Raw genomic sequence first — 26,806 nt, 5'->3', positions numbered from 1 at the left:
CCAGGGGCCGCGCCATCACCACCTAAAGAGCCAGACAGAGCCACGCATGCGGGGCAGGTTTTATTTAGCCAAGGATACAGACGGTATTCAGGAAAATAAAACAGATGAAACAAATGCTAAGAGACTGTGATGCCACATGCTCCGCTGAACCTAATTTTATTCATGCTTGCCTTGGGACGGGATCAATTGGTGGAAACATACAGTGAAAACAGAAAGCGTCTTACCACGCAGGGTGTTAAACTACAGTAATGATGTACCTTAGTTACTTCCATGCACACGCATCTAACGTTACACCTTTTCAAAAAATAAACACAATTAAGACTTCTAGGAGCATTTTATAATAAAGTAATTCCTAATTTTTCTTTGTAGATAGATCAAGCACCTCCAAAATACAAATTCCTATACACAGTGAGTACTTTATTTCAAACGAACACTTCAGGACGTGGACACAGCCTTGGGCAAAGCTGACACGACGACTTCAGCTACAGAGGCGACAAACCATAGTGCCAAAGGCACAAAGTGTAGCTGTAAATAAACTCTTAAAAACTAAGTTAACTCTTATCATTAAATACAGAAAATATACTGCTTTGCTAAAATAAATAAGATGTGATGTCTCCACACTTCACTCCAAAGATGAACACCAGGACACGTACAGACAATGAACGGTCTCGAGAACAAACGGCTCCTACCGCGGGCGCTGGCCGAACACAAGTCACACCGTGAAGCACTATGGGTCGTGAGGGTTTCGCCAATACGTCTGTTACCTTGAGGTAGATAACACATGTGTACCAAATTCGGCATTCATTTTCAGTTGCTGCTGGTATCATGTGTTTTAAGAAATGTGTACAGTATGAAAAACTTGAAAATACTAATGAATGAAAAATGTTTTAGGAAAAAAATAGATATTTCCATGCAGTTCTGTACAGTCTCACTGTGTAAATTTCAAGGCAAGAGTTTTGTTTCCTGTAAAACAGACCACTGTTTAGGAGAGAAGGTGGTTACTGGTCTTAGTGCATTTCTTTTGTCTCTTCCTGCATTGCATTATTTGCTCAATTCTTTTTTGTGTGCAAACGACATGCCAGGTAAAATGAAAATGATCTCACATGTAGAAAAAAAGTCTGGATTTTTAAAAACTGAGAACTGATAAAATCCTTACTAAAGGACACCATCTGATTCAAGTAAAAAATGACTTAAACACTAGGAATAAAAAAGACAAGACGCATTTCATGAAGAACACAGAAACGTCTGCTGAGTGTTTAGTTCAGATGTCTCAGGATGCTGCTGTAGGTCCGTGGGGGCACGTGCGGAGCTGCCCTCACGGCCGGCACAGGCTTCCGGGGGGACCCCGTGGGGCTGTGCAGCTGTGGGAGGCCCATGCACTCGAGCTGCTTGTTCAGCAGGAGCTCCCCTCCACGGCTCAGGAAGCCCTCCCCACCGCCCCGCTCCCCCCGGTGCCCGTCCTCAGCTGGCTCCCCGTCTAGCAGGTCGGCATCCTCCCGCCTGCCGAAGAACCTGTCCAAGTAACTGGGGTACGCATGCTCCTTCTCCACCTGCTCGTCCTTCCTGACCTCGCAGCAGAACTGGTCAATGAGGAACCGCTCCTCCCCGCCACCCCCAAACGGGCCGTCTCGGGATGACTGGTACAGCGCCTCCAGCTGCGCCAGGTTGGCCATGCCCTTCTCCTGCTTCTCTCGGCTCACGGACTTGGGGAGCAGGCCCTTCAGCTCTAGCTGGGACACAGAACTATTCAGGTCATTCAGTTTGTCCACAACATCAGCGGGTTCACGCTGTGAACTGAGCTGAATAGTTCCTGCAATAAAGGAGTCAAAATCGAAGCCCTGACCCTTCTCCCGCTCCTTCTCCGCCAGCTGCTGGCTCGCCTCCTCCAGCGCTATCTGGGCCTTCACTAACCCGTTCCGCTCACACTTGGACTTGCCCTTCTTATCGGGCTTCTCTCTGCTCTGCTCCTTCCAGTTGGAAAGATCTATGATAAGTTTGGGCTCATAGTAGTGGTTCACCTCGCTCTCCCTCCAGACCAAGCTGTCTAAGTACGACGCTGACCGCGCTTTGTAGTTACAGGTGTGGCCGCACTCCAGCTCACAGTACTTGTTCTCGTGGTGATCCGGGTACTGCCAGCAAGGCTCGGCAGAGTAACTGGCATCAAAGGCAGGGTCTTCCAGGTACTTCTCTCGGTCTCCATCCAAGTACTTCCGAGGATCTACTTGGCCTTCTTCCTCATCGGTGACATCTGACAGGGCCCTAGGGTCCAGCTGAACCTCGTCAATATCAAAGTTGTTGTGTATGGGCCAATCGTGCTCTGAAAACTGACAGTCGTGGTACCTGGAAAGAAGGGACAATGGCATCACTCCTTGGGCCGTGGGAGCCTTTCCAAGAGCACCGTGCCACTCCGGGGGGGGACAGAAGGAGGAGGCCCCTTGTGGACAGGCACAGCGCTGGGCCCGTGGGCCTGAGTCCCCTTCTCTGATAACGATTGACCCCGTTCCTTTCTTGCTGTGCGTGTCTCTGGCTACCTTCTCTCCACACACACACTGTGCAGACAGCTGGGGTCCCCTCAAAAGCCCCAACCACACAGCAGGGCTCTCATCTTCTCCAGGCACCTCAAAAATCTCCACTCTGTGGTGAACAGGGAGGGCAGCAAGGGAGGTTCCCAGCTCTGCCACCAGGAACAGACCAACACATCTTCTCCAGACCCAGCCAGTTAGGGAACCTGACTATGGGGCAGGAGGGCTCGGAGGGCGACAACAGGTGTGCATGAGCACAAACACCCCACTCCTTAGGAGGGAGAACAAACTTTTATTATTCATTTATTTTTTTGATACTGGAAATTGAACTTACGACATCATGCTTGCCAGGCAGGTACTTATGCCACTGAACTAAATCCCTGCCCCTGGGGAAACGAACTTTTAAACTGACAAACTTTTCTTTTTAAACACAAAATATATGAAATTTAGGGTGCTGGGGATTTAGCTCAGCGGCATAAGCACCTGCCTTGCAAGCACGCAGTTGTGAGTTCATCCCTGGTACTGATTTAAAAAAAAAAAAAATTAGGGATCACCAATCCTTGCTACCTAAAGATTCTGAATGACACTGGTTCACTCACATGGGCGAACCTGTCTGCAGCAGAATTTCACACCTCAGCTTCCCCTAGAAGCAAGAACCCTCCAGGGAGGCCAAAGGAAAGGGCCCCTCACTTCCTGCTGCCTGCACCACCTCGAGCTGTTCACAGCAGGCAGGGTCCTGACATGACTGCCACGCACCAGGAAACAGGCTCCACTGTCACCTGCTGGGAATAAACAGTGCTTCTGCTCTGATCTGACCAGTGTGTCAAACACTAGCGTGCCATGGAGAGGGGCCCTGGTCCCTGGTCATATGTAGGGCAGGCATAGCACCTGGCTTCATCCCCAGCACAGAGCAAAAGACAAAATGCTGTGGGTGATGCCCTCATGTGTGACATTCTTAAAGCATTCAGATTTCCAGGCTGAGGCAGGAGGATCACAAGTTTGTGGTTAGCCTAGATAACTCAGTGAGATCCTGCCTAAAAATTAAAATTTAAAAAATTTTAAAGATTAAAATAAAGCCTGGGGACGAAGTCCAACCCCTCTGGGTTCAACCCCCAGTACACACCTGCACCTGTGCCATGCCCGGCTCAGGTTTCCAAACCCTCCCACCAATAAAAGACCTCACTGTTTTATTAACACGGCTTCATGACTTTCAAACACAGCATGTAACTCTCCTGTGATCAGTTTCCTACACAGTAACTTTTTAATCCCCTATATGTGCTGCAGAAAGGCCATTTTGAGACATCACTAAAAGTCTAGCAGAACACTGTGATTCACAGCCTTCCCACGAAGCTGGCCTTGTGTGGCCACCAAAAACTCCTCAACCCATCTGCTCGGCTCCCTTTACCTTTCCCAGTTGTAAATGTGGCTGTGAGTCTCATCCATGAGCAGAATGTCATCCACTTCGTCCTCAATGTGGAACGGGTGGCTGGAGATGGGCTCGTCGGTGGGGAAGGCGTACATGCTCATGTACGGGTGGGACAGGGCCTCCTCCGCCGTCAGCCGGTCCATGGGGCTGAACGTCAGGATCTGCTCCAGGAAGTCCAGGGCTGCAAGAGAAAGAGGCAGCGCTCTTGAGGGAAGAGCTGGTCATCTGCAGAAACTGACGAGATGACCAGGTGGGCATAGAGTTCACCATGGCTGCTTTTGACACAGCAGGCTGGGTGGTCAGCAGGCTGCTGGGCGGTCAGCAGGCTGCAGGGCAAGCACACTAGTTCACCAAGAGGGTGTTCATCTCCATCAAAAGAATAAAGCTAACTTATCTACCTCTGGATTAGAAAGCCATTACTCCCTGAAACGTTCTCCAATCTCATCTATGGCCAGTTGTAAAGACCAAGCAAAGGGATCCATTAAGTTAACCACATGAAACTGGTTTTGTCAATCAGAAATTGTCAAATAACGCCAAAGTCCCAAGTGCATTTGAGGAAAAAATAAAGACTGCCTTCTTTCAAAATCCTGGGTACTTGATAAATATAACACTCAGATGGGGAGCCATGCATAGCGGTATTACACACCTGTAATCCTAGCCTCAGGAGGCTGAGGAAGGAGGATTACTGTGAGTTCAAGGCCAGCCTGGACTAAAAATAATAATAAATCAGAACGAGTGATATGAATAATGAGTGTATAATCTACAGTTAAGGGGTCAGGGATTTAGCTCAGTGACACAGCGCCAGCCTAGCAAGCACGAGGTCATGAGTTGGATCCCTGGTACAAAACAAAACAAAACAAAACAAAAAAAGTCTACAGTTAAGTTTGGGATGCTCAGGCTATTAACCCAACTTCCTTTATTTCCCCTTCAGCACTGGGAAGATGCAGGGCTTCGCACTGGGCTGCATTCCCAGCCTTCATCTATTTTTTTTTGTTTTTTGTTTTATTTTTTTGGTACCAGGGGTCGAACTCATGACCTAGTGCTTGCCAGGCACGTACTTCTGCCGCCGAGCTAAATCCCTGGACTCTCATCTATTTTTTGAGACAAGAATCTTACTAAGTCACCAGGCTGCCCAGGCTGGGCTCAAACTTCAGTGTGCTAGGATGACAGGCATGCACTTCGCAGTCGGCACAGGCTGTGGACGCAGCACACATCACAAACACACGCACGCCCCGCCCCAGCCAGGCCCCTGCCCTTCCTGTGTGCTCCTTAAACTCGCCTTCACTAGCGAAAGACAGTGCCTTCTGGTAGTTCTTCTGTATTACAGTCACTATAAGGAAATGAAAACCCGCACCTTGCTTGGTCACTGTGAGATGTGACGGATTGCTCCCGTGGCCCCCATTCCTACTCTCACACACCCCAACCCGGCTGATTCGCGCAGCTGCGCTGGCTTCCTCCCTTCCCCTTCCTCCCACCTCTCTTGAGGGCCTCCAGCCATCCCACTCACACCCACTGACTGCCCCGCAGGAGCTGGCCCATGAGCTGGAGCAGGGAGGGGACATGAGGGTCAGGTGGAGGGAGAGGACAGGGCGTGGCCATCTCAGGCAGTGCATGGACCACATGGGAAGAGTGTGAACTAACGCAGAGCACAGAGGAGCACACATTCTCATTCACATGCAGAGGCATCCATGATTGCCTTTGTCTGCAAGTGGCAGTACCTTCTCGGCCGATCCCTGGCAGCAGCTGCGTCAAGGGCCGGTGTGGCTCGGTCATGTCGCTCCGGATGTAGACGGGGATGACGTTCAGCAGCTCCTGTCGGTCCTCCTCATGCACCACAGGGATGGACTCCAGGATCAGCTGCATCTGCTCCAGCTCATGCGCACCTGGGAGAGCAGAGGGCACACAGATGAGCAGAGCACTAAGGTCGCAGGCAGCAGGGCTCTCTCTGGTCTCCCAGCAGAGAGCAAGGAGCAGGGAGCAGACAGCGCCTCCAGCTCTGCTCCACAGGGAGCAGATCCTGAAGCCTGGCCCAGTTCAAAGGTCTCTGAAGGTAGCAGGGCAAGGCCAAACTGCCTGGCGCTCATCTCCAGCAACAGGTGACATGAGGCTTGGCCGCATTGCACCTCTAACTCAGGGCCACTCTGTGCTGTGGAAACCTTCGCTGCATGTGTGGTTTAAGGGTTCTCACCTCCTGCTTGTTGATTTCTAGAAATGGATTCAGTGCTGAGTGGGTGCCTCAGAGTCCAGCTGGGAAACAAAGTGGACCAGACCCTGTGTCCTCGGGCATGGGAGCTAGGGCACAAAGCCAGGGACAGACGTGCAGCAGAGCTGATGGCCACCAGCAGACACAGAGTCAGGGAGGCGGGTGGAGGAGGCCCTGTGGATGCCCCAGCGGGACCTCACAGAGAAGTCACTATTCCCGAGGTAAGGGGTACAGCAGGAGGAGAAGGGTGGCTTCACGTGCCTCAGAAAAGCAGCACAAGGTGGCTGAGGTGGAGGAGCAGCCACTGGGCTTCACCCTAAGCAAGGGTGGGAAGCGGCCCAGAGGGGTGAAAGCGAGGTGGCTGGAAGGAGGTGCAGAAGTGGCACCTGAAAGGGAGGTTGATAGGGGCGGGCGACAGCAGATCAGGTCCTCAGAAGGATGCACGAGGAAGTGCTCCATGCAGGCAGAAAGGCCAACTGCATTGCAAACTGCAGGTGGCTCCGAGAGGCCTGGGCCCCACACACAGAGGTCTCTGGTCCTGGTCCAGAGCAGCATGGGCAGAAGGCGGAAGCTGCTATGGGCACCCAAGAGACAGAGGCACCCAGGAGACATCACCATGGCAGGGTCGGGGGCTCCTGGGAGGGACCACCACCGTAAGGCCTCAACAGTGCTGAGAAAGGATCCAGACACAAAGACGAAGGCTGGAAGTGTCCGGTGGGCATCTGGGAACACACTCAGCCCGAGCGGGGTTATATCAGTGCACCGACCCAGCTCTCTCTGCCTTGGAGGCCGACCTGGTCACCTGTGGCACAGAGATTTGTTTCCTTTGTGCTCCTGATTCATTATGGTCACAGCATTCAACCAGGCCCTCGAATCCTGACACCCTTTCATCAAAGGAAAGACTGTAGCCCTTTTCCTGTGACTGCAAGGAGGACTTGGCGACTCGCTTCGAGTGCAGAGGACAAGTCTGAGTCACTTCACACACGAGGCCACAAGACGACACCGCAAAAAGGGCTGTGGAGGGAGACAGTGCCAAGCTCTGACCACACCTGGGTTAGTAAACACGTGCCCAAGCTTCCTGAAGTTTTAAATAATAAAAATACCATCTTCTCTTTTCATGTTAATATGCCACACTATGACAAACTGTTCTCAATCTTATACTAATCTTCCTGAACAAACACCAAGTTATTTCCCTTGGCGACAACTTTTTCTGACACAATACGCACCTGCAAAGAGGGTTTTCCCAGTCAGCATTTCAGCAAAGATGCAGCCCGCAGCCCACATGTCGATGGCTTTAGTGTAGTTATTAGGGGACAGCAAGAGACGTGGAGATCTGTACCATTTAGTGACCAGGCCTTCAGAGAGATGACCCTAAAGAGAAACAAATAATGGACTTTCATTCTTTAGTGTACTTTAAAGAATCAAGGCCGCAAAACAGCAATTATGGAATCATAAAACAACACTGTTCTAAGCCTATTTTCAAGGTTCCCACATGTCCAAGCAGAGGAACACTGCCTGGGACCACGACCCATGCAGAGATCAGGACCAGACAGCTGGAGCAGGCAGAAGCCAACGCCCTGTGACCTGGCCCACGAGATGAAGTGGCAGTCATGGCGCCAGGCACCCACAGCACCAGCCTTGCCACTTCTGGGACTGGCGCACCTGCTCTGTGCCTCTTATTGCTCTGCATTCACAAAGCAGGTGCCAAGCACACACGTGCCGCCTTCCTCCTGCATCGAAGTGCCAGAGGTTATGGGGCTGGCCTGGGAATGGAGTCCTCCTGTCAGATAGCATGACAGCAGGACCCCAGCTCAATGTCCTCTCCACGGCACTTCACTGCACAAGGCTAAGCAATCAGGGTTCCCAGTGTCACCTAAGATTTCAGCTGAAAACTCAAAAGAGCAGGGTCTCGCTTGGAAAACACTTCCACTCTTACACAAAAGCAAATCACCATGTGAGACAGCATTAGGAATCTTTTGGGCTCCCCAGTACTTAACTGCCAGTGAGGTTTGCAAATTTCGATCTCAAAAGCAAGTAGATTTGTTTACAAAAGGCCTAGTCATAGTACAGAATAACCTGGCCTCTCTGAACATGGAGACGGACCTGCAAGTGGGAACTGCACTCTCTGACCCTCAGGAGGACCACGCTTCTGTCCAAACAGATAAAAACATACTCCACCAGGAAATAATGAGACCTGAGCAGCACCACCAGCTCCACCCGGACTTCGCCCTAATACTCCATCTTTCTCTTAAGAACCTGGAGGGAAGCCTGCCCCCACCCCTTCGCCCACAGCCCGGGGAGGATGGGACGAGTACACCCACCTTGTGGGAGTAGTGGGGGTCCATGATGCGCGCAAGCCCAAAGTCCCCGATCTTCAGCACCAGGTCTTCTGTGTTGATGAAGAGGTTGGCCGGCTTGAGGTCCCGGTGCAGCACGTTGGCTGAGTGGATGTACTTGAGGCCGCGCAGCAGCTGGTACATGAACAGCCGGGCATGCTCCTCCAATAGGGGCCCCTGTTCCAGCACGTTGGCCAGGTCCGTCTCCATGTACTCCTGCACGATGTACACGCTGCTTAGCTCCGTGAGCGAGCCCACGTCGTCGGCCAGCCGGCCACCACTCGGGCCCAGGATCTCAAACACCTTCACTATGTTGTCGTGGTCGAGTCGGCGGATGATTTTGATTTCCCGGAGAGCGTGTTTGACGCTCTGGGGATCGGTGAGGACAATCTTCTTGATGGCCACTCTCTTGTCACAGTCATTGTCTACAGCAGAAAAAACCAAGCCATTGCCTCCGCAGCCTAAAGGTTTTAAGTCCATATACCGAGAGCCCAGGTCAAAACCGTGAATGTTCATGAGACTTTCAAACTTCTCTGCCATCATGAAACCCTTCCTACTGCTTTCCCTTTCCAACAAGTGAACCTGTGTAAACGAGGGAGAAACTGGCATCCAAGGGAAGCGCTCTCCCGAGGAGGGGAGAAAGGGTCACGCTTTCCAGCACAATGGCTTCCTGACATTCATCGCCTGTGCCTCCCAGGCCTGAGAGTTCCCACGGGGTGCAAGCTCACAAAGCCCTACTCATGTTGAGGATCGAAAGAGATTGCAGCAACCATAGTTCAAGAAAGGGGCAGCAACTCTGCAGACATTTAAAGAAAACACTCAGGAAACTCAAACGTAATGAAATGACATACTATGCACTCAGATCTACCATGCTAACGACTGAACATTTAACAGAAGTGTGAATAAATATGCACGCGACCAGCGTCGGGGCATCTCCTCACAGTGCAGGTACATTCAGTGTTGGACTGGCCCTGAGCAGCATCGTTCGAGGAGCCGGACACGCTGTCCGGCAGCTTCGTCCTTCCGGGTCACTGTCAGTTTCGACAGAAGCCCTGGCTGTTGGTGGCAGCAGGTGGCCTTGGTCACTGATCAGGCGGCTCCAGCTCACCACAGTCACAGTCGAAGCTACCGTCCATCTTACTCTGCTACACCCTGGGGGGAGAGAAGGGGAGGTCAGTGCTGTGGGACACAGGCTTGCAGGGTTGAGGAGCCCCTGGTGGACACCCCACGGGCACTGAGTACACGCAAGGCTGAGGACAGGTGGTCCTCAGCCAGCACAGCACACTCGTACCCCAGGCACCAAGCTGGGCACTGTGTAAATCCCAACAAGCACCTGCAGCTTCCTGAGGCTTTGCACGACTCTCTAGGGCTCTAAGGGCTAGAAACCAAGGACGCTTCTGTAAAAGAACCTGAAGAAAGTCCACCTCTTAACTACGTCTACTGACCACCAATGAGACCAAGCCCGGCGCTACAATACAGGCCACTCTACAGAATGAGCACCTCAACTGATGATCGGACGTAACAGATCAACCCATGAAGAGATGCCTCATGGCACCCGACTGTCAGAAAAACCCAAGACTAAAGGAATCCATAGAAAATGGGGCCTTTCATGTAGTAGCCAGACTTCCAAGAAACCTGGCATAGACATGCGTCACAGATGAAAAAATGCATGCATGCATGCATGAATGGCACAGCTTACAACCTCACCATTTTTCTCCTGGGCAAGCTCTCTAGAGAAATGGTACAGATAAACATACACATACCACTTACCCTACCTTCACTCCCTCTCTCCTCTGCTTTTTCCTCTTTGGTTTTGCTGGGCAGAGGGAAATTGGGTATTGCTATGTAGCCCAGGCTGGCCTCAAATTTGTGGCAATCTTTCTGCCCCAGCCTCCTGAGTGTTTTGATTACAAGCATGTGTCACCATGCCTGGCTCCTTTCTTTTATAGCTGCAAAAACTTAGAAAATCACCTAAACTTCCAAAGTAAAATAAAATATACCGTAGAATATTATACGACAGTAAAAATGCATGAAAATGGCTGAACTCTCCAAAAATACATTAAACTAAAATCAACTTGTAAATAGAAATATAGATGCTAAAACTAGTAAAATCAGGTTCCAAACCATGCAAAGTAATGCTATTTCATGGTTGCATACATATATAGCAAAATGCTTTAAAAACAAGATGAACAGCACTGCTGAGAACAATAACTTTGAGGAACAAGAAAAGTGACCAGGGTGAGGAGGGTGGGGACTCCACAGTAAGCTTAACACACCTTAGAAGGGTTATTTGGAGCCAGGTGGGGGCATATGACTGTTATTCCAGCACTCGGGAGGCTGAGGCAAGAGGGTCATTAGCTCAAAGCCAGTCTGAAATACCTAGCAAGTTCAAGGCTATCCTGGACCACATAATGAGACTCTATCTCAAGACAGAAAAAGAAAGAAAAATGAAGATGACATTGTCATTTCAGACACTGAAGCATCCAAACAAATATGAGACCTTAAAGGTTTTAATGTGTACAATTTTTTCTGTTGTACACATCTTAGTTTTTCCTGTTCCCTATCAAATATCCTTGGAAAACCAGTGTTTTTCAAAGGCTCCAGGATTTCCAAACTTTCACATTTCTAGTCTACCCGAAATAAAATATGTTTGCACCCACCTTCATGCCTTTACATGCACGGTTCCTAAAAGGTGTCTAGCTGACAAGTCTGACACACGTACATGTAAAGTTTGGTCCTCATGCTTAGGATTGCAGGTTCCCTCCTAAGTGTCTGCTTGGCTAACAGCAACACCACCTCTCCCAGCACCACGCCACTGCTATCTGAAGGAACTGATCTTGGTGTGAACTGCAGCTTGGTCACTGCAGGAACCCCCAGGAGAGCATCCCCCAGAAGAGTTCCTCCTCTGGACAGCGGCTGTGGTGCAGCATACACCTGGAAGGACCGAGGAGACTGGGGACCTCTGGACTCAGGGCTGCTGCGAGCAGCAGGCAGGTGGGGTGTACAGCTGGAGAGAGGCCCTGCTCCAGGCCCACACAGCTGCACAGCTGCCTGGACCCAGGTGGTATCTCCAGCACCAGAGCTGGGCCAAGGAGAAAAGAGCACATTGGCCAGCAAACTGCCTGTGATGTGGACATCACAGCAGGGAAGAGCCCTGCTGCCAGCCTCTGACCTGGGGCTCCCGTCTCCAGGTTCACAGGTCTGTTCCCTGCTCCTCACTGGGCATCCAGGCTGGACCACTGCAATGTGATGAAACTGGATGGACCCAGCCTGCCAGCAGCCAAGGGTCAGCCAGGCAGGTCTGAGAGGCACAGGGAGAGGAGGAGAAAACAGCTGAGCTGCTGGGCTGCGGCCACAGGGCCTTGGCAAGGCCAGTGGGAGCTGGAGCCCAGGGGAGCCACCACCAGGAGGGTCACACAGCCAAGGCCCAACACTGCCCCAGCTCCTCCCTAAGACAGGGCATGGATGGAGCCCGAGTCTCCCTCTCCAGTGGGCTCTGGGTCTCGCACAGTCCAGGCTGTGTCTCCTGCTGTTCTGCCACAACACCCACCATGATGACCGTCACAGTGACTGAATCCCTTTCTCCTCAAAGCCCTCCCCCGCCTGCTGCCTCTGTTCCCAGAAGCCCCACCTCCTGCTGGGGCAGCACAGCACGGGGGTGGCACTGTCCTCCTTGAGGGCCTTGGGCGAGGGACGGGTTAGCCTGCCCCAAACAGCCCATGGCTCAGACTTTGCCATCAGGTCCTACTCATGCCACCATCCCACAGAGCTTTGACTGAATGGCTGCAGGCGTTACATGCACTGGAGAAATTTGGGGCCCCTTCACAAGGTGTCTCCTTGTAGCATCTGGGAACCAGAGAGGTCACCCAGCTATACCCAAGCCCCAGGGAGTCCCAACACATGCAGGGTGCATCAGTTTTGTTTTAGTTTGGTTTTTTGAGGCAGGGTCTCACTATGTAGTTCAGGTTGGCCTTGAACTGAAACTCAGAGATCTTCCTGCTTCGGCCTCCTGTGGCTGGGATTCGCAGTGTGTGCTTCACCCAGCTGTAACAGATTTGTGCAGAAGAGACTTCACCCTCCCTCCATGCATCATTTTTATTCAGCACAACGTGTCTGCTTGCCAGGTGCAGGCACTGCAATCCTATCCCCAAGGCCGTGCTGACCGCACCCTCTGGATCTTGTTGGTCTCTCCCCTCTCCCCTGGCCCCCGCTGCCCTTGCCTGGAGCCTCACTGTTTAACCTTCTTCTACCAGTCCCATGTCTCTACCAGCACTGCACAAGCCTGTGGATGTGCATGAAGTGCCCAGGCCAAGCCGGGGTCCTCCATTGTCCCCACAGCTGGAGCTCCACCAGAGTCCTGGACAGGAAACTGCAGCACCCACACCAGGCTTGCCAGCACTGGATCACAAGTTCAAGCCCAGCTGGGCAACGCAGTGATTTCACTTATCCAAACTGTTCCAATATAAATAAACAAAGGGCTGGGGATGCAGTACAGGGCAAAGGCCCTGCATTGGATACCCAGCACAGCGGAACACCCAGCCCCTAGACACTGCTCTTCCCAGCTTTCCAGACACCCGAGGGCTCCCCCTATGCGCACACCCAGCTGTGCAGCACCAAGCAGCTGTGTCTGGCCACTCACGATGCGAAACACACACACACACACACACACACACACACACACACAGGCCAGCCCTGGCCACTTCTTCCACACTCCTGTCACTCACAGGGTGTCACACAGGGTGTCACCACAATCAGACAGGAAGCTTGGAATAATGGGATGAAGCCCACTGGCTTTGGGGCACAGCCAGGCAGGGCAGCCCCGTGCCAGCCTGGGAGCCAGGGAAGCAGAGCTGCTGGCTGGCCCCACAGCCCCCCAGCCCGAGCCTGGGGGGGGCTCACTCAGGCGGCCTCAGCCTCCAGAGCCTGGGGTCACAGGTACGCACCACCACACGCAGTGGGCGTTCCCTGACTTAAACAACAATTCAGAACGACACAACTTCTATAGGATATCCTGAACCCCAGTTTCTCATCTTTAGCCCTCAAGAACGCTTGCAAGGGCCAGAGCATTTAACTTGTAACTTTCTAACATTCTAATCAGAACTGAAAATCCCGAGTCTTTTATTAAAATCTGAGAATTCCAGAGGCAGAAGAGAACATGAGAGCATGGGGCTGTGCTGCTCACACTCCTGAGGAGGCCCCAAGACCTGGAAATACTGGGTTCTCTGACTGTCCACCCAGTGGGGCCTGAGTTTGGAGTTGACCCCACATCTCTCAGCTTATGGTTTATTTCTGTTAACACAGAGCCAGTAAAATCAAGACAAGACAGATAAGCTACAACACAGTGTTTGTTTTGTTTTGTTTAAAAAAAAATTAGAAGCCAGGCATGGTAGAATGTTCTTGTAATTCTGGCACTCAGGAAGCTGAGGCAGGAGGATCTCCTGAGTTAGGAAGCTGGAGACCAGCCCATGCAACATAGCAGGATGGAGAGGGGAGCTAAGGATGCAAAACAGTCTAAATAAACTCAGCTGCAGAAAACATCGAGGCCTTCCAGAGAGACCATGCTGTTTTGCTTTCCCTGTCAGGGTGCAGGAGAATGCAGACTTGTTTGCAGAAGCACTGGTGGCTGGTGAGGCCTCGGATTAGAATTCTGGGGAGCGCAGCCCGAAGCCCACCCATGTCCTTCCCAGGGAACACAAAGGCCCAAGGGCCAGGCAGGGCGGCTACCCTCTGAAGTGGGTAGGAAAAGCCAGAGACAAACTCTGCTCCAGTCCTGAGTCCCTGGGGCAGTGACACTGTCTCTAAGAGGGCAAAAACACAAGGTGGGGAACACCTGGGGCCCCACTGCACAGCAGAGAAAAATTTCCCAATGGTCCAAAGAGCCACAACAGGGCTGAAAGGAGACAGCAGCAAGACAAAGGAAACAAGGCAGAGGGACACCCAGAAATGGGCCAGAACTCGAAGGGCAGGCAGGATAAACAGAACAAAACCCTTGCCCCTGCTCTCCAGGGCCACCCCAGGAAAACAGGAGCAGCACTCAAGAGCAGCCACAGTCGAGGAGACTCGGACCTCAGATCTGAAGACACTTTCCTCCTGCAGAGCCCAAATGGCAAGTGGAGGAGAGAAGACACAGGTGCGATCTGCCCCACACGCACTGAGCAAACCGCAGTGACGGCACTGCAGGCGGGACCCCAGCCAGAGGCAGACCTCGGACATAGACCTCCACAAGAAGACATTGCCAGCAGAGAGGAGATCCCACAGGACACCAGATATAACCCAGGTGTGTGAAAAGGAACAAAACTCCCAGAAAGAGTAAGCTCTGGAAAGTACAAACGGTCTTTCAGAACAACCTGCTCACATGCTGAAAAGTGACAGAGACTGCTTAATACTAAAAACTCCCTTGTGAGGCTCATGGAGAAGATGGAACCCAGGAGATCCGAACACCAGTTCCCCTCAGATTGGCTTCTGGAGCCTGAACCCAGCAGTCCTCCCCCTGAGCTACACCGTGTCTCAGCTTCATTCATGCTGAGCTCGGGTCTTGCCAAATTGCCCAGGCTGAGCTTGAACTTACAACCTCCCTGCCTCAGCCTCCAGAGTGGCTGGGATGACAAATGTGTGCCCACCACACCCATCTATGATTGTTATGTTTAATGACTCCCATAATAACAGTATAAAGAGCCGGGTGTGGTGGCTCATGCCTGTAATCCCAGCACTTGGGAGGCTGAGGCAGGAGCATCATTGCAAGTTTGAGACCAGCCTGGGCTACAAAGTGAGCTCAAGGCCAGCCTGAACTGCATAGCGAGACCCTGTCTCAAAAAGATTTTAAAAAACAGTATAAAAAAGAAATCTAAAGCTGGATGTGCTGGCATATACCCATCATCCCAGCCCTTGGGAGTCTGAAGCAGGATTGTCCCAAGTTCAAGGCCAGCCTGGGATACACAGTGAGTGCAAGGTCAGTCTGAACTACATAGTAAGAACCTGTCTCAAAAAAAAAATAAAGAAAGAAAGAAGAAGAAGAAATCTAAATAATCAAGTGTAAATGTATGGACTATTGTTGCTCCCTAATTGACGTGTTTTAAAGTTTTGTTGTAGTTTTTCTCTTTTCTCCTTTTTTTTTAAATCCTTGAAATAAAATGGATTTGGAAAAAAATCAAGTACAGATTTACTTTATAAGCATTACCATTTAAATATTGGATTTATTGATGATTGCAAAGGAATTAGAAAATAATCATGTAGCCCTTCTATTAATTTTTTAGAGAGACATGGTCTTGCAAGCTAGGCATGCGCACATCCTCAGTCCCAGCACTCAGGAGGCTGAAGCAAGAGGATCAGATCACCATGAGTTCAAGGCCAGCCTGTGCTATCGTATGAGTCCAAGGCCAGCCCAAACTACACAGCAAGACCCTGTCTCAACACAAAAACAAAAACCATAAAGAAAGAAAAAGAAGAGAAAGAGTGAGTCTTGCTGTTTTACCCAGACTAGTCTGCAATTTATAGGCCCAAGTAACCCCCTGCCCCTCAACCTCCCAAACAGCCAGGACTACAGATGTATGTCACACCATTCATGACACACATGGTGTATACTTTTAACCGGGGTAAGCATACATATTTTAATAAAATAACTTTGATAACTTTGAAGGACTACGGCTGTCTTAAAAGCAATAATCTTAAGATACAAATAACTGAATTGTAGCCAGGTGTGGCAGTATGCACCTGAAATCCCAGGCGCTCAGAAGGTGAGGCAGTCGCATCAAAAGTTCAAGGCCAGCCTGGGCTACACAGCAAGACCACATCTCAAAAAAAAAAAAAAAAAAAAAAATGGGGGTGGGGGAGAAAAGCAAGCAAGCAAAGAATTCCAGAAAATGACCACAGAGTTCCAACTTGATGATTTAAATAACACATTAGGTACATATATATCCTATACTGTCAACTATTACAACCAATGAAAAAGTCGTACGCAGCAGTGGTGGCACACACCTGCAGGCCCTACTGCTTGGGAGGCTGTAACAGGAGGATGTGAAATTCAAGGCTGGCCCGGGTTACATGGACTGTGAGACCCAATCTCAAAAACAACAGGAGAGCCAGGGATACAGCTCAGTGGCACAAGTGACTGCCTGGCAAGTGTAAGGTCCTGATAACAAAAACAACAACAAAAGTTTGTATTTTAAAGGAAGTCAGCACTGAACATGAGAACAGCATTTTCTGACGTTTGAATTTCAAAGAATCTAAGCAACTGAGCAGAACTATGTGACGTGCTGTGCTGAGCACAGTCTTATTGCATCTTTTCAATGCTGCAGCACAGGTCTTGGGATCTTAGAGGAATGCAAGTCACACCCAAGATTCTGTGACACCCAGAGGACCAAGACTTGGCTGGGCTGTGAAGGACAAGGCCACGGCCTCTGGGAGGCGATGGAGCTTTCTATCCACGGGTGCAGTACACATCCCCCTTCTCCCCCAAGGGCAGCTGAGTGCCTCACACAGGATCTCCTGTGCAACTAAGGCGTACACACCCAAACTAAGACAGCAACGCTGGTAAAGCCCCTACCACACATGTCACAATCTCCAGCAGAGGGCCAGGGCCGGCCAGCCACGGAGACAGAAGTCACAGGTCACAGTAAGCATGGTGCAGGGCTCAACATAGCTTTTCCTGCAGAATTCAAAGAATCAAACATTTTACTAGCCAGGCCTAGTGGCACATGCCTATAATCCCTGCACTGGGGAGGCTTAGGCAGGAGGTTTGCAAGTTCAAGCCCCACTTCGACAATTAAGCTACTCAGCAAGACCCTACATCAAAATAAAAAATACTGTTTAAAAAAAAGTCTGGGCTGAAGGTCTGGGTCCAATCCTCAGTGGTGGAAGCAAGGTTCTGTACAAGGGATTTGTGAGAGAGAAGCCTTAGGTGACCCTGCTCAAATCAGTTCCGGTACTGAGTTAGAAGGCCAAGCCAGATCGTGGAAAGAGCACACAGGGTAACTCCTGCAGTTCTCTTTGGGGGAAAAGCAGAGAAAGGAGGCTATGATCAGAGAAGGACATAAGAGGAAGAGAGTTTATAGACAGGGATGCTTCTGTGGCTGCCAAGCACCTTAAATACCCCAAGGACAAGATCTTTTTTTTTTTTTTTTTTTTTTTTTGGTACTACGGATCGAACTCATGACCTCACATTTGCCAGGCAGGCGCTTAAGCCACTTGAGCTAAATCCCCGGTCCAAGGACAAGATCTTTTAATAGTAAATTTTGGGCTAGGCACAGCAGCGCAGACCTATAACCCCAGTGTAAAGTCAGAATGCCTCATGATAGCTATAAAAATACTCGTATGAAAAAAAGAAAAGTCAAAAGCTATCTCTTCAATTTGTGCATGAACCAGGGAAAATTATTAAACTGAGTCTAGTCAGTTAAATTACATAATTTCAAACACAGTACGGGCAAAAATCTTCCTGGTCTGCACGGTTTAATACTACAGATGCAGCTGCAAGCGGTGACTGAAATAAGCTGACATCAATGTTATTAAACCGTGGGGCAGGGCGCTGTGCCCTGGCGATACCAGCTCCACATAAGCACACATGCATGTTACAGAAAAGAAAGCTACAAGGCACTACCTGGGATATACTGGCTACCTGTCAGGCCACATGGCTGGTGGCCACCTCTCTGGATGCCACAGGGCAGAACGTCAAGGCCACAGTCCTGCTGCATGGCCAGCAGGAAGCACCAACCATGGGCCTGGGTTTCCCAACTGTCACCAACTCGCCAAGCAGCCCCAATGGGCACTGGACAAGGAACCCATGTCAGTCACACACAGGGGACCCAGGGTCTAATGGAGCTAGAACCTCTGATTCTACTGGTCCCAGAAGGGCCCTATAAGGCACCAAGCTCCTAGGCCTCTCTGGGCCTGTTTCTTCACTGTCGACAATGAACCTGGAGTACACATGGTCTAGAGCCCATCTCAAAACTGCTCTTTTAGAGTTTTATGGCCTACAAAATTAGATGCACACGGGTTCTCAATCCGCAGAGGTAGATCCACAAAATAAATGCCAGGATTCTAAGAGTTTTGGTAAGACTTTTTTTTTTTTTAAGTAAAAAAAAAAAAAAAAAAAAAAAACAGAAAAATACAACCAGGCATCATGGAATACACTTGTAATTCCAGCTATGTGAGAGGCTGAGGCAGAGGCAGGAGAATTACAGATCTGAGGCTACCCTGGGTTACATAATGAGTTCAGGACCAGCCTGAACTACATAGTAAGACTCTGTCTCAAAAACAAAACAACGCACAACAACAACAGAATAGAATAAAATAAACCTCAATGTTTATAACTTTAAAAAAAAATAAAACCTCTATCACTACTCAGGGAGGTTGAGGCAGGAGGCTGACTTGAGCCCTGGAGCCCAGCTGGGCACCACAACGAGACCTGCCCCTTAACCAATCAAACACCAAGCCTGTCATCCTGGCTCCCGGAATCTGAAGGCTTATGTCATGAGCTCCAGGGAGACCTTGTCAAAACCAACCTCCCCTCCCAAAGAAAGCCCGGTGGGAGAAGCAAGCACCACTCCGCGGATGGAGAAACAGTAATCTCACCCCTACTGTTACCTTAAAAGCTTCTGTGTTAAATCCCACATGAAGCAGTACCGGGGGAGAGCCAGCACTACAGGAACGTTGCTGCCGCTTTTATGAAGCCTAAAGCACAGAGCGGAGAGCTGGACCCAAAGCTCACACGCATCTTCCTTCTGCTTTCACAGGGCCGGGATCACAAGATCCAGGCCGGCCCCGCAGGCGCGGGGGGCGTGGCTGCAGCCAGCAGGCGGGGCGTTCGTACAGCAGCGTTCACATCAGAAGAAAAGCCTGAAGCCAGGCGCTACCTGACTTCTGACCTCTGCACAGCAGCTAACAAACCCACTGGAAATACAGGTCCAACTTCTACACAACGCGAGGTTCTGAAAATCCTTAGTACTTCTATAGTTGAACTGTTTCTTTTGGGAGATATTTTTAAGTCTTATTGAAATGTACTGAAATTTCTCTATATAAAAAAATTCTTCTATATAAAATGACGTTTCAAATGTCTACAAAGATTTAATTCACATGAGTAATACACTTTAATGTCCATAAAACTTCTCAACTAAGTCACTAAGAAAAAATAAATGGTATAGATAGTGGATGGAAGTAGGTGGTTTTCTCACTTTTAACACAAACTGGCAAAGCAAGGCATGGTGACACTCGCACATAATCCTATTACACTGGAACACTGAGGCAGGAAAATCTCAAGTTTGAGCTGAGCCTGGGCAACTTAGCAAGATCCTGTCTCAACTGAAAACCAGCCTGGGCTACAAAATGAGCTCAAGGCCAGCCTGAACTGTATAGTGAGACTGTCTCAAAAAGACAAAAAGAGCTGGGGATGTAGCTCAGAGTGAAGGCCCTGGGTTCAACTCCTAGTACTATCCAAAAAAATCAACAAAAAAACTGCCATACTTGCTCTAGCCTTTTTTTTTTAACCCTCTCAACCTGATTTTAACTCAGTTTAGTATTCTAAAATCAGTCAATGGGGTTTGGAAGCCCACACCTGAAATCCAGCTAGCTGCTCAGGAAGCTGAAGCAGGAGACTCTCCAGTTGCAGGCTAACCTGGGCTTCACAGCAAGTTCAAGGCCAGCCTAGATCACATAGCAAGACTTGTCTCAATGAATGAGTGAATGCTGGAGAGACAGCTCAGTGCTTCCAGGGTTCAATCTCCAGTACCCTCCTCCAAAACAATTAGAATAGTTTCAATTCAAATGACAAGTTTCAATTTAAAACCTAAATGTGGAACTGTACAGTCATCTTTAAAACTGATGAAAAACGTGCCTGTAACAAGTGCCTATTTCAAGTTGTCCTTATTTTAGTAGGAAGCTCACGGCAATCCTAAAAAAGCAGTCTGTGCAGTCAGGTTTTAGTTACTCTGGCAGCATGAGATGTTCACACTCAGAACTATCTCTAATGAAACAGGAGACTCAACTGGACTTTTAAAAACCAACCCTAACACTCATTGAAACCAACTTCCTAGGTACTATGAAGACAGTTTTTACATAACGTAAATGTAAGGTCAACTTCCATCAACACCATAAACTACTACTCTCCTTTACAAATAACCTGTCATGAATCTCTCTTCACAGTAGCCAAGAACTGCTAGTACCAAATGTTTCATTTCAACAACTGACCAGCAGTCACTTTTCACTCTGCTTTCCAGAAATGCCACACAACTTCACCTGTAAGGTATACAACATTCTTTTTAAAGCAATTTAAGAAATACTACTTTTTAAAAGAAATTGCTGCCCTCTTGTAAGAAAATTATGTGGTTAGAAACATTTGTGCCTATTATTTAAAAAAAATTTTTAAACAGTGTTTTTAAAAAAGAGGGAAAAAAAAGAGCCACGTAGTCGTCGTGGGCTGGATGAGTCACCGCAACTCCGAACTCGCGGCCGCTTTGAGTCAGCGCCTGGCTTCGGGTCCGCGTTCCCACGCGGGGGCTGAGCTCAGTCCAGCACGGTGGGCTGCGACCCACACGGCCCGCCCCGACGCTCACCACGAACAGCGACCGTGCCCCTCTAATCCCCTCCGCGACTGTAGCACAGCCTCCTGCGGAAAGCTCCGGGAGCGGGCTTCCCGGGCACGAACTTCGAGGGCACGAGGGGTCGTAGGGTCCCGAGTCCAGGGTTGGGCGCCCGGCGGAGGCCACCTCCGAGACGTGCGGCCCCACCTGCACCGCGACCCTCGGGCCCGCGAAGCCGCGCGTGGCCGACGGGAAGCCAGCTCTGTCCCGGGCCCGAACCCTGGGAGGCGGGGAGGGGAGAAGAGGACCCGACTCCCGGCCCCGCGCCCCTCAGGCCCACGGGCGACCGTGGCCCGGAGGGAAACCGGCACAGACGCGCCTCCGGCCGTCCCCGGGGCCCGGCGCCCGGGCTCGAACCCGCACGACCCGGGCCGTGGACCCGCTGGTGCGAGCGGCGCGGGAGAGCCGCCTGCGCCTGCCGCGCGGGGTCGCGGGCCCCCCAGCCCCACGGTCCGCGGGGACGCGCGGCCCGGTCGGGCGCGGCCACGAAACAAAAGCGCTTTGTGCGGGCCGCAGGTCGCTTCGCCTCCGCCCGCGGGCCCGCCCACCCCGCCGCGCTCACCGGGCGCCTCCGGCTCATCGAGGGCGGGCGGGCCCGCGGGCGGCCCCCGGCGTCGGCTCGGTTCCGCGGCGCGGCTGGCGGCGGCGGCGTCTTCGAGGCTCCCGCTCTGCCGCAGTCGCCGCCATGTAAACCGGCGCGCGCGAGAGGGCGAGGGAGGGCCGAGTCGGGCGGAGGCCACGCCCCCTGCGTCACAGGCTCACCCACGGGCCCCGCCCAGCCCCGCCTCCGACTCGCGCTCTCCGGAATTTCCACCGCTTGGAGGAAAGAGAGTGGGTGGAGCTCTTGGACCACGCCCCCACATCATGGGTCACGCCTCTACATCAGGGGCCACGCCCCCCGGAGTTTCCACCACTCGGACGCGGTGAGGGGCGGGGTCTCACAGGGCCACGTCCGGTCGTCCCAAACTCACCCCACGGGCCCCGCCCCGGCTCCGCCTCCGATCCACGCGCCAGGACCAGCCGGATTCTGCCCCGCCCGCAGGCTCGGGGACGCGCGCGAGGCACGCGAACGGGGGCGCGCCGCCAGCCGGAGACGTGGCTAGGGGTCATGGTAGGTGTTGGAAGGCAGGGCTGAAACGGCACCGGACAGGCAGGTCCCGGGTGAGCCGTGCGGTCCTGTCCAGGGCCTCTGCCTTCGGGAGCAGTGGTAATGTTTGTGACCTCTAAATGGGTTTTCTTTTTAAACTTTGGCAGTGCTGGGAATTGATCCCAGGGCCTTCGTGCCTGAACTCCATCCCCAGCTCTTTTTTAATTTTTTATTTTGAGACAGGGCCATGCTAAATCGCTAAACTGCTCGTCCTGCGCTTGAATTTGTGATCCTCCTGCTTCAGTCTCTCCGAGTACTAGGGTTAGGGTATACAGGTGCGTGTCCCCGCCCCCGACTCCAACCCCCCCAAATGGGGAAGTCCTTGAACCGCAGTAAAGTATTTGTAACTTCTTGGGCAAGAATTTCTTGGAAGCCAAATCGCGTTTATGCTGAGAACTGGGTTGTAAAGTCCCGGTAATGCATTTGGTCTTAGTTCTTAATCCTGCCCGCGGGTGTGAATGGATCGTTCTCAGCAGTTTTTAAACTGCAGGTTGTGACCCATTGATGAGTGGGGAAATTATCTTAGCGGACTAGGGCTTGCATTTTTCCTTCCGGCAATAGAGCAGAAAACTGACTCAAAGAACATTACCCATTGTCCAGAGGCTAGAGTGCTTTGAAACTTTTGACCAGGTGTCACATTTCAACAAACCTAAAATGCCATGGATTTTGCGATGTGCCTTTAATTTATGTACCATTAGGAAAGCAAATACCTTATAAATATGTATCTTGTCACATACCTCAAAGAGGCTTATTTTGGATGCATTATGTTTGAGACATGGTCTCACTATGTAGTCCAGGCTGGTCTTGATTTCACTGTGTAGCCCAGGCTGGCCTCAAACTCCTATGATTCTCCTGCCTCAGCCTCCCCAAGTACTGGGTTTCCTTGCCCTTCTAGGGGATGGACTTCTGAACATTGATGCCCGTGAGCTTCAAATATCAGATACAAACGACGGATCTACAAGGTCACAATAGGAGCATGTTGTTTACTCCTCACTGTCACTGTGAGTTCTGCTGTTGCTGAAAGCACATCACCCAATGAGGCAGGAATTCGGGAAAGGCTCAGGCCCTGCAGGCTTCGAGATGCCAGCACCCGGCTCCTGTTGGGTCCATGAAGGGACACTTGCTGCAGACTGGGGACTGGGAAAGACTGCTTGGGACAGAGATCGAGGGCCTGGGCTCCAACCCCCAGGCTGCAGCTAGAGGAGTCTGCAGATGGAGGAGCAGAGGGCCGGGGCTGCCCAGGAAGGACACACACTGGCCCAGTAGGACAGGTGTCCACTGCAGTGCCAAACCGTGCAGATTTTATGCCAAAGGCCATAGCAGAAAATATGGACAAGGTAGCCACTCCTGCAATTCCAGCACTTGGGAGGCCAAGGCAGGAGTGGACTTGGTGAATACCTGGAGGAGGAATAAAGGGTATTTTGAGTCCCCTAATTGCTCCTGAGGAGAAACAGCCAAATCTAGAGACTTTGACAGTGACAGAAAATAGTTCCAGCTACATAGGACCCCAAGCATGGCACAGTTGAGCACAGCGTGTCAGAGAACATGTGACAGCCATCACAGCTTCCAGTAAGACAGCACCCAGAAACGCCACTTCCTCTCCTGGAGGGTTTCTACATGCCGAGCTGGCAGGTCTCACCTAGGAAGCAGACACTTCTCAGATCTGAGCAAGGGTTGCAGGTTGGGTGATGACAGAGAAAGGTTGCTGGGAAGAGCTGACTTGGGGCACAATACTGCCAACCGAGACACTGCTCCGGGCAAGCAGTACTTGCTCCCTGCCCCTTTGGGTGGTACCTAGGGCCTGAACCTAGGGCCACAGGCCTGCCCCACCATGCCTGGCTTGCCCAGTCCTGAGTAATCTCTTTGTCAGTGTTTCGAGGTAAAATACTAATTCCATTTAAATGTAGAAGAGTCATCATGTGTTAGTTGGCAGAATAATTACTCAAAATGGGTTGTAAGAACTTTTTCTAAAAGCTGGCATTTGACCGAAGCACATAAGAAGTACAATATCTTTGTGCAGAAGAATCATTTTAAAGGGGCCCAGATTTGGGAGACTTTCTTAAGCTGATGATGTGAAAGTGTGGAGGTCCATGGAGTGTGAGGAAAGCTGGCAGAATATTGCACAGCACACACACACAAAAATTGCACAGCATGCTGATGGAGATGCTTCCCGATGACAGGGTACTGGGCCCCACAAGGTTCTCCTCAGAACTTCCAGTTGTGTGTGTCCAGACATAGACACCGCAAGAAAAAAGCTGCCACCCATAATGAATATTAAACCGGGGTGGATCCTGCATTCTCTAAAGGAAATGTGATGTCGGCTGGGACCTGTTTAGCCCACTCAGGTGACCTTCAGTGAGTCTGCAGAGGAGAGACACTTGTCTCTCCTGCTTGGATTCTCATTCCCAGGCCCAGGAGGATTCTGGCTAGGAAAGCTCCTCTCTAGACCGGAATCACATGGCAGGACTTCTGGAGGGAGAACATCCAATCTGGGAACAGTGGCACCTAGCAGGGCCACAAAAAGAACCAGGAGAGGAGGGGCCAGCAGGGCAGGTTGGGGACAGCCCGGTAGCTCGAAGCCCCTGTTTACCCTCTTAATTTCAAGAGGCCACTCTCCTGGATTTTTTTGAGACAGTCTCACTATGTGGCCCATGCTGGCCTTGAACTCACAGTGATCCTTCTGCCTCAGCCTCCCAAGTTCTGGGATCACAGGTGTGTGCCACCATACCCTGCAGATGTAGTTTCTAGAAAGTCACCCTGTAACTTGATCTGTGAAGGACTAAAAGAGCTTCCTGCCAAGAAATAATTCATTGTCAAAGAGGGTGGCCTCTCATTGTTCCTTGTAGCCGGGTTCCCTCCAGTCACCGTGAACACGGAAGGAATAGGAGAATGTGGAGCTGCGGCTGCCAGGGAGACGGGCTCTGGTCTGCCAGCCACCTTTGTCCCCAGGGGACCTCCCCACCCAGGCACCAGGAAGGCTGGAGTGTGGTACAGGGCCACTGCAAACAGCAAGATCAACATAAAGCAAACAGAAATGAGGCAGTCAGGGGGCCACTGAAGGGCCACTGTGTCCAAGGGAGACTCCAGCTAGGAGGCTGTGTCGCCTTGTGCTATCTCATCTGAGAATTGGCATGGAAGGTGACCATGCATCTTGTCCCACTGCGCGTCTAGAATGACTGCAAATGTTTGGTACTGATTTGGTGGTACCAGTGAATGTCAGCCATGGGTGAATGTGAAATGCAGGGTTGAAGGGCTAAGGACGGACTGCACTCAGAGGTCATGGGGTCTGGGGTATGGTGCAGAAGGCCCAGGATTGTCCCAGGCCACGGTAGAGGGGTTTTCATAGCTAAGACCACAAATTACTTGAGCCCTCCACAGGAAAAAGAGATGTACCCTGAGACCATGATGGAAACAGACGCTGTGCTTAAGTACCACATGATTTTTTCTTCTGTCAGAAATCCAGAGTTTAAAAATAAAGAACAAAATAACCGACAGCTGATAGGAAATACGGAGACAGATCTTGTACAAATGGGAAGGAGCCTGAGATGCAGAGGGTGGAGGAGGGAAGCAGAACTGATGGCCAGGGATTTAGCTCAGCAGGGTAAGCGCCTGCCTGCAGGCACAAGGTCATGAGTTTGAGCCCCACACCAAAAAAACATAAAGAAGAAAAAAAGATTTGAGCTGCATTTATAACCGCACCAGCTCCCCACAAGGCTGTGTTTGTCATTTACCACAAATATGGGCCAATGAAAATGTTTTTAATTACTTAAATTTTTTAACCAAACCTGACTTTCCTAGTAATGAGTTCCTGAAACAAAAATCATTGAAAAAACCATGTTGAATCATGGTTGTATAAGTCAGTACTTTAGATTATTGGGAAATACCTCTGGAATTAGTTTATAAAACCAATAGTTATGTAACACAAGTGTCCCCTCCTGCCTTGGAAGTCAGTCAGTGTTTGCTGGGAATGGGACGCATATGTAGAACAGGTAGGATGACACTAGCAATTCAAAAGTCCTCGAATACACACACACACAGACACACACAGGCATGCTTCCTCCCTGAACTCTGTCCCCACCCCAGCTCGACTGGAAACTCAAACCTCAGGGACCAGTAGGACTCGAAGCCAGCTCAGCTTGGAGAACAGCTGACCCCACCTGGCCACAGGCCTGCTGCAGGTGGGGCAGGCACAGTGTCCTGCGGCCAGGATGGGGTGGAGCTGCCTTCTACACCCCAGCCCACCCTGCCCTCTGCAGATTGAGGACAGTGCCCTGTTCCCTGGGCCCGAAATGACCCTATGCAGGCTGAGGACAGTGCCCTGTTCCCTGGGCCCGAGGTGACTGTGTCTCTCTAGAAGGACTTTGCCCTGCTACTTGGCCTGTGATACTACCTCCTGCCCAGGTGACCACAGCCCTGTCCCTGTGGCCCTGCCCCAGATTCCAGGTTCTCCCACCTCTAATGCCCCAAGCCCAGGTATAGGGAGACCCACGCTTGGTTCCATCTTCCGTCCCTCACTTTTGTCTTTTTGTGTGGTTTTGAGGCAGTCTCACTATGTAGTTCAGGCTGGCCTGGAGCTCAGAGCAGTCTTCCCACCTAAGCCTCC

General features: G+C 51.0%; 1 protein-coding gene across 2 annotated transcripts; it reads right to left on the bottom strand.

Annotated features, from left to right (window-relative positions):
- Nucleotides 1-47: 47 nt before the first annotated feature.
- On the bottom strand, nt 48-21,758 carry Mapk6 (mitogen-activated protein kinase 6). 2 transcript variants are annotated; one of them, XM_063248814.1, is made up of 6 exons: nt 21,619-21,758; nt 8,473-9,639; nt 7,378-7,522; nt 5,667-5,831; nt 3,928-4,129; nt 48-2,340 (listed from the first exon to the last, which is right to left on the bottom strand). In XM_063248814.1, the coding sequence occupies exons 2-6, from the start codon at nt 9,094-9,096 to the stop codon at nt 1,257-1,259; spliced, it is 2,220 nt and encodes a 739-aa protein (XP_063104884.1). In that variant the 5' UTR covers nt 9,097-9,639; nt 21,619-21,758; the 3' UTR covers nt 48-1,256. The 2 variants fall into 2 exon arrangements, with proteins under 2 accessions (XP_063104884.1, XP_003471926.2); XM_003471878.5 differs by lacking the exon at nt 21,619-21,758 and adding an exon at nt 19,066-19,426.
- Nucleotides 21,759-26,806: the final 5,048 nt, after the last annotated feature.

Source organism: Cavia porcellus, unplaced genomic scaffold (assembly GCF_034190915.1).
Source record: "Cavia porcellus strain 051 isolate PalLab524CR breed Dunkin Hartley unplaced genomic scaffold, mCavPor4.1 scaffold_1, whole genome shotgun sequence".
In the NCBI taxonomy this organism is placed as follows: Eukaryota; Metazoa; Chordata; class Mammalia; order Rodentia; family Caviidae; genus Cavia; species Cavia porcellus.
Note: the sequence above shows the minus strand (reverse complement) of the source record. Positions and strands in the feature narration are given on the sequence as shown.

Bases quoted from the DNA above. Each gene is read 5' to 3' on its own strand.
- Mapk6 (XM_063248814.1), bottom strand. From the start codon at position 9,096: ATGCCAGTTTCTCCCTCGTTTACACAGGTTCACTTGTTGGAAAGGGAA. The intron at 4,130-5,666 runs GTACTGCCACTT...TTTCTCTTGCAG, and splicing joins GCCAGGGATCGGCCGAGAAG to CCCTGGACTTCCTGGAGCAG. The intron at 2,341-3,927 runs GTAAAGGGAGCC...CCTTCTTTCCAG, and splicing joins CACATTTACAACTGGGAAAG to GTACCACGACTGTCAGTTTT.